This window comes from Anopheles darlingi, chromosome 2 (assembly GCF_943734745.1).
Source record: "Anopheles darlingi chromosome 2, idAnoDarlMG_H_01, whole genome shotgun sequence".
Taxonomy (NCBI): domain Eukaryota; kingdom Metazoa; phylum Arthropoda; class Insecta; order Diptera; family Culicidae; genus Anopheles; species Anopheles darlingi.
Genome location: NC_064874.1, coordinates 56,670,797 through 56,678,296, shown reverse-complemented (window position 1 = coordinate 56,678,296; position 7,500 = coordinate 56,670,797). Strand labels below are relative to the sequence as shown.

The window sequence follows — 7,500 nt, the reverse complement described above, 5'->3', positions numbered from 1 at the left end:
ATGGCAGAGGATGGAGTGATCTTGTGGATTTTTTTTTCTTAATTTATTTCGTCGGTTTTCCTTTTCTTGCGTTCCATATGTTTTAGTACTTTGATACATTGAAAGCTGATGCTCCAAATAATCGATAGCCAAAAAGTACCTTATTTCATCCGGTACAACACTACTACTTACTTGGGGAGCACATTTTTTTATCAAAATATTTCTCTGACATTCCAAAACTGCTAAAAATTTAAATTGATTTCGTTGGTCATTAGAAACATCTTTAAAAAACAATCAGCAGATACTTGCCGATTGTGTTACTACGAAAGATACCAGCGAGTCGATAAGAAAATCGACACATTCAGTTCATTAAGTCTAAGAAATTTGCAATTTATACAGGATAAAATGGCACTATCTAAACTTTCCTTTCAACATTCCAAAACTCCGATCACCTCTCCTCATCTGAAGTTTTCAGTGAATTACTATTGCATCAAAATGAGCTGTAGAAATAGATAATTCTTTTAGCAACCAAATGACGAGTGTCTGTCCATTCTGCAAAACACTGCTCTGGGTATACCCCTAGAACGCATAATCCCCACAGAAACACGGGAATCACCGCTCTTGTAACGATGGCCGTGCCAATTTCTTATGCATATCGTCGTTTTCCTCTTCAATCAAGTACCTTATTTAAGTGCGTTGCAAATGTGTTGCTCCACTAGCGACCACGGAGGACAGATAAATCAAGACACATTTAAGCAGTGGCGACCTTATGAAGTTTAAGTGCCATTGAATGATATTTTTCATGCTGATGTTCTCGTGTTCGCTTTGTCACCAGTGCACAGATCAAACTCTTAACCCACCATCCTCAAGTCACTTTGGGACACCGGAATGGGGAATCAGTGGAGGTCACTCGGCGGCACCCTTGGCTGAGACAAGAGAAACAATTTATTAGGTTAAACATGCAGCTCTCCTCTGCGCGATATTTACATTGAAACGGTTTCGAGTATAAAGCATACTGCAGTGACACAGTACGGTCACTTTCGAAACTCGGCGACGCATTGATGGTCGTCTTGATAGTGAATCAAGTACACCGCCATAGGCCTCACCTAGTTGATGATCGATCATACGTTGCTTCGGACTATACTATCCCTTCGTGGTGGTGTCTGTCAACCGTCTATCAACCCAGTATGAACTGGTATGCGTGTGGCTCACATTAATTGAAATGCGACCTCCATTCCGTTCGTGTAATTTATCTACAACAAGCGTCACCGGACGGACGCTGTAGCGATGGAGGTGCAGTGCAGGAGGTGATATTTTAATTGAACCACTCGGGGATGTCCACTCGGACGAATTCTGAGCAATTTAAGAGACCGACCATGTTTAAACGCTAATCAATAGATGTTGCCAATCGACCTCTAACTCGTGGTGGGGATGCATCCACACTTCTCTCTTTCGATCCCTTCAATAGGCAGTACTCATCAACACACTTCAGGAAGAAGCGTTCATCAACGCTCGGAGTCAACAAAACGTCGGAAAGTCCGCCACCCTTGCGAAGGGAAGTGTACGAGGACGATACCTATGCTACCGTCGGAGGAGGCAACGGTCACTACCGGAACACAGTCAACGTTACCGGCTATGAAACACCGGCGCGCCAAACCCAATCCTACTCAAACACACCGTTATTTGTACGGCATTCGCGCTACCGAAGCACGATGCAAAGTCCCACCAAGGTTGGTCTGAAATCTTCATTTCTATTACTATAAAATCGATTGGTTTCTTTTCGTTTTTAATAAACTGTTCCGCTACCAACAGGATAACGAAGAAATAGGATTTACACGCAACGACCGCTACCGTAGCACGATCCAGAATGGGTTCTCAACGTATAGTACGGGCATGGTAACGTCTACGCCACGCAAGAAGCAAGCTCCGGCGTTGCCGTACGGGTGAGTTATGGCACATCTCGATCTTACCGGACAGTAATATCCACTAACTATCGATGATTTATCGTCCTTATAGTACCACACCGCGAGTTCCGCAGCAACATGATAACACGAATCCATTCGATGAACCGATGGACCAAGACGGAGATACGCTGTCCACGTTCAGTCTGGACGATGGTGATACTAGCACCTTAAGATCACGCAAAAGTGGAACTAAAATGCGGACAAAGCGTAGAGCACCTCCACCTCCACCTGTCTCCATTGTACGTAGGCGAACCATCTATGCGGATTTTTTTCTGCAATGTCCCGATAAATTATCCTTTTGCTATTGCTTTTGTAGACCCAAACCTCCACCTCGCAAGCAATCGATGCTTCAACGGCGAACGATGACCAGAATGAGGATTTGAGAAATCTTGCGGCAGAAATTGAGAGCTTCGTACGAGTATCATCCACTACTGGTGATGATAGACCGCAGGCCCAGAATACTGAAACCAATGCCGATGTCGCCCAGTCGTGCGATGTCAATAATAATGCAGAGAGCACAGAGATTCCTACTACCGTATCTGCGATAGAACGCGAAATCGTACAAGAAGTGCGAGCTGTTGATAATGTTCCTAAAGAAACGATCACCGTACAACCCACAGCAGACACCGCGGAGAAAATCGTGCTAACAAACAAAAGTGAAGATGTGCCATCAGAAGGCTCGTCCACCAAGGTGACAGAGGCACACACAGTCACTATTGACCAAATTGTTACCGTGGAGAATGGTCAATCGACACCTCCGCTTCCAGCAAGTCCTGTACCGATACCGCGCAAAAAGCAGGACAAAAGTGAACCACCAGTGGTATCACCACCAAGCGAACCACCAGATACTGTACCGAGTGAGATCGATTTCGACCAGCTGGCCCTTCCGGTAACACCCGTTCCGACACGTCGAATGAACCGCGAACGGTACATGGCACAGCAGGTAACGACGGTTGAGAAACCCGCCCCTAAGTTACCCATTCCTAAGTCACCACCGGCAACCACGGCTGCAAGGGATGAAGATGACGACGGTCCAACAACGACAATCATCGTGGAAAACGTGCAATACAAACTGAAAGTAGCCCCGATTCCTACCGAGATTAACACAAAGATTGAGTCAGCACGCATGAAAATAAGCGAATCGACCAGTAACATAGCTACTGTGGCCACGGCAACCACCGATCAGGAAACGGCCGAGAGGCGCCGTTCGGTACGGGACATTATCGAGTCGATTAACAAGAGTCAGAGTATGCTCAAGTTTAACCATGATCAGTCAACCAACAGCCTGCAATCGACCCAGTCGACCGATAGCGTGACACGCAACATCCGGGAACTGAATGAGCGTGAGAAGGAAATACAGAACCTGCTGCAGGATATCAATTCATGCTATGGTGCTACTTCAGAGGATACACCTAAAGGTGATAGTTTGGTAGTTGCGCCGGTATCGGCTCCACTGTCCACGGGTCGTGGATCATATTACGATAATTTGGCAGACGACAACTTGTGTGCGAACCTGGATGACCGGAACCAGGCCGTGGGAGGTAGGGTTAAGAAAAGTCCAACCAAAACGCTGATACTCAGCGAAGCAACCGATGAACAGCAGTATCTGGATTGCATGGACTGGAATCCGGTGCCGAAACCGCGACGTTCTAATGTGCCTTAGGTGCGCTTGTACTTTCGATTGTTACAACTACAGGTTCTTGGGTCCTACGGTGCAATTTGGGAGGTGCAAATGATTAAAACAACTTCGGTGTGATTGTGTTGTAGGGTTACGCTTAGAATTCGACTCCCGTTCGAGATACACTATTTATAGAGCCGCGCTTGAGACGACGACAACGGAGTCGTAGTTTAATTTCATGTTCTAACGCTCAAACAGCTTGAAGCCTGTGTGGGGGGCATTATGGTTCCCCATCGCCAGTGCTAAATCGGTAACAGATTTTCTGGAAAATAAATATCTGGGAAACCGCCACTCACACGACCGATGTATTGAGAATGTGATAGAAGGGTGGATCATTTCGGGGAGAGTGAATTAAGAAAAGATAATTATTGTAAATGTTACCACAAGGTTAAGGATCACTTTTATTCGTGCAAATAAGTCGATCCCATATAATCGTTTGGTAAACGCTACCAACTCATCCATTCCTGCTGTGAACTTCTTGTGAGGTATGGAGTATTAGAAGCGAGTAATGTTCGTATGAATGCCATAGCATTTCCGGATGCTATTACTGTGTCGATCACCGGACGGTTGACTATGCTTCGATTTATGGTTTGTATTTCTTCATCTCCGTCTCGAGGTACTTACAAAATCGCCCCAAATTGGTACGGACCGTCTGCACCGCCGGATATCGATCACCTAGCTGACGCTTATCGCGTTTTAGCTTTTCACGCATAACACAATCGAGCCGTTTGCACTTTGCCACCATACCTAGTTCATGGACGATCGCGTACCAATCGTTGTCGGCGAAAATGTCCATCAGTGCATCGAGCGCTTCCGACAGCACCCATACATCTTGTTCGTTGGCGCACGTGTTGAGCACGAAATCTATGATCGGTTTCACCAACGGTTCCGGCAGCAGGCACCCGAGTATACCCAGCATGCGTAGCCAGTTGGCTCGTATTTCGGCATCCTTGCACTCTACCACACCGTTCAGCATCAACTGCAGATCCGATTCGGTCATTTGATGAAACAGCTCCGAGCTCTTGCGTAAATGCTCGAGTGTCGCTCGCATTAGTGTGGTCGATGCTTCCACCAGTTTCTCATTGTGCTGTCCCTGAAAAACTTGCTGTCCTAAATCGATCCACACGTTGTACACGGCCGTCGGGCCACCAAGATCGTCCGTGGTGATGCTATTGCAAAGATTGTGCAACGCGAGCATGGCCGATACTCGTAATCCGTCCAGCTTCTTCATAGTGGTGCGTTCTGATTCGCTCAAGATCTGCTGCACGTTAGCCGGTACCGGTTGCGCCTTTTGCCACAGTTTTTCCACCAGAGACAACGACCGGATCGCTTCCAGTACCTCCGTAGAGATTTTATCCGTATTTTCAACGCTTCGATTCAACTCATTCGATGCATCGTAATCGTACACACACTCGGCATCGGAACCATTTTCTTGCTCACTATCATCGTCCTGCCAATCATCGTCGTCCGTCGAGCAAATGTTGGTCAAAATCTCGGCCGCAATTCGTTGAGCCTGCAGTAACCAACCGACGTTCCGCACTTCCAACTCTTCCGCCGATGGCAAATCGGCTTTACGGCGACGCTGGTGTGATTGAGCTTCGGTTTCTTCTTCAATTGGCACATCATCGGTAATCTCGAGGTCAATAACATCTTTCGTAGGTACCAGGGGGAGCATACTGGTCAGATTCCCCAGCGCTGATCGATGGTCAGACTCGAGCGTCTTCGAAATGGTCAGCAGTACTTGGCTCAAGTGACTGTTTAGAAGAGCGGGAACATTGCCTATAATTCCTGCGATGACCGTGCGAAGCAGCAACGTGGCATTGTCGTTTCCTTCAAGAACGAGCATCGATAAAAGTACCGATCCATGGGTGACCAGCACCTGCGAGCAGGACGTGTTTTCCTCCGATACCACCAGCAAACACTGGGCGACGGCGATTGCTGAAATGAAAGGCCAGTTAAGGAAGTGTCCTCTCTGCATCCTCTGTTTCTACTCTGATGCTCACCAATCTCCTGTCCGTACACGGTATGATCTAGGAAAGTTATGAACCGCTCTAGAATATGTGTCTGATTGAGAGCGCTCAGTGCGTCGGTGGTGCTTTCGCAAAGGTTCCACAGTAAGTTGATCGCCTGCAGAAACGTGTCCGCATGTTCATCCATTTGGTTCTGCATCTCTGAATCGAACTTGGGCTTCCACTGGACGCCTCCCGTGTAACGATGCAACAGGGCCAGCAACGGTGTCAGGACATCCTGCTCGACCATAAACTCGCACAGCTGCACGCTCAACGTGGACATATTTCGCAGAGCTCCGGCGGTCGCGTGACGCACACTCTGGTTCGGATCGACTAGCAGGGACGAAGCGATCCGGATCACATTATTTTCGACGACCTCAGCCACGTTCACATCTCCTTGGCAAATCATGGCCAGCGATTGCAATCCGCATAGTTTCTCCTCCGAATCCGACGATTCCAGCTGATCGACGATGGCAGAAATCGGGGTGCCGGATTTGGCTTCTTCCGCTAGACCACGATCGATGAGCGTACTCACGTCCATCAAACCCGTCGGATTGGATTTGTTTCTATGTAATTTCGGCTTTCTAGCTTTTCCCATCTTGTGATTTAGTTTTTCCGGCTAAAATACTTAAAACGAAACGAAAAATCGGCACAGAGCCGACACCACAACAAAAGAGCACGTTTTCTCACCGGAGAAACAAGAAAATTTCTCCCTGTACCAATGATTCAAGACACGTCAGATGCACGACTTTTCCACATGTTCGCATAAACCGAACGGTGGTTCCATTTTGAATGGTCGGTTATGAATAAGTAATTCTTATAAACCGGCTAGTAATTTTCCAGTTTGCAGTTATGCAGCTATATAATATAAAGTAGTTCTCTTAACAAATCGGAAAAGAATAAGGCACGAGAATGGTATATTGGAAACAATTTGGATTTGAACAGTTCTCTAGTGCATCGCGGCGTGGGATGGGAACTGCAACATGCTAGAGGTACAGATCCAGATAAAGCGTTGGTATTAAAAATGATTTTGAAATAATCTTTTACCGAAATAAACAACGAAGGTGCTCGCACAACGAAAGAGCGGTAGAAGAATCTTTTGCGGTAAGCCAAGATCGCCAAGACGGTAAGGTAACATCTAATATTTGCGAAACTGAAGCGTTTTCTTTGTTCATTAATATAACTTAAATCGGAAAAAAATGTTTTATTAGCTGCAGCAGAATCAACTAGTGCTATATGAGCCTTATTAGATTGTACGATTAAGTTGCAATTACAATCGATCATACTACGCGATGTGGCTCCTCTGTTAAATTAATTATGAGAAAACTTCTCGAAAAGGTTATACAAGATACGCACAACAGTAGAACAAACAATGAATGCACATGAAGCGTTGTACGAATTCATTTACACTTCATTTACGAATTATTGAAGTCATAAGTGTAGTGTCATAAAAGGCTGAATAGCTTTGGTACGAACATTGAGGCTGACAACATGCCATTCTGGGCAGTCAAATGGTTTCTTTCCGTTCTATACTAAACTAGTTGAAACAACTTTTCAGGATTTACTTGTTTATTCATCCTATCATATCGTGCTCATGAACCGCTTTCATTACATCGTCAATGAAGACAACAATCGTATACCCTACACCTTCCTGCATTTCAATAACAAATAACTATTTGTACCTTTACTATCATGCGCAATACATCATATCCAAACAAAGCCACACCTTTTGTAACAGATGAGATATTGTTCCATGTTAACTTGTAGACTGTTTTCACTTTCAGGATGTTCCGACCAAGCTTACCTTTTTTGCTACTACTGCTGCTGCTGCCTGTGCCGCTCTTTAAGATACTGTACATTTGATGATCAA

General features: G+C 45.8%; 3 protein-coding genes across 8 annotated transcripts in view; 1 reads left to right on the top strand and 2 right to left on the bottom strand.

The window, feature by feature from the left end:
* LOC125948691 (uncharacterized) overlaps positions 1–3,923 on the top strand; it is a 7,587-nt gene extending 3,664 nt beyond the window's left edge. For all 6 annotated transcript variants that reach the window (XM_049674998.1, XM_049675000.1, XM_049674999.1 and 3 more), the window contains exons 3-6: positions 1,448–1,709; positions 1,792–1,922; positions 1,996–2,182; positions 2,260–3,923. In XM_049674998.1, coding sequence (XP_049530955.1) covers positions 1,448–1,709; positions 1,792–1,922; positions 1,996–2,182; positions 2,260–3,606 — 1,927 coding nt within the window. In that variant the 3' untranslated portion in view covers positions 3,607–3,923. The remainder of the gene's footprint in view (positions 1–1,447; positions 1,710–1,791; positions 1,923–1,995; positions 2,183–2,259) is intronic.
* A 67-nt stretch (positions 3,924–3,990) lies between these two features.
* Positions 3,991–6,311, bottom strand: LOC125948693 (HEAT repeat-containing protein 3). Its single transcript, XM_049675002.1, has 2 exons — positions 5,625–6,311; positions 3,991–5,559 (listed from the first exon to the last, which is right to left on the bottom strand). Exons 1-2 carry the CDS (start codon positions 6,226–6,228, stop codon positions 4,205–4,207), a joined length of 1,959 nt encoding a protein of 652 aa, XP_049530959.1. The 5' UTR covers positions 6,229–6,311; the 3' UTR covers positions 3,991–4,204.
* An 853-nt stretch (positions 6,312–7,164) lies between these two features.
* The window catches only part of LOC125948725 (carbonic anhydrase 2), a 10,471-nt gene continuing 10,135 nt past the window's right edge, over positions 7,165–7,500 (bottom strand). Inside the window, exon 4 of the mRNA XM_049675066.1 lies at positions 7,165–7,500. This exon is cut by the window's right edge and continues 1,051 nt beyond it. The gene's annotated coding sequence lies outside the window, so the exon portion shown is untranslated.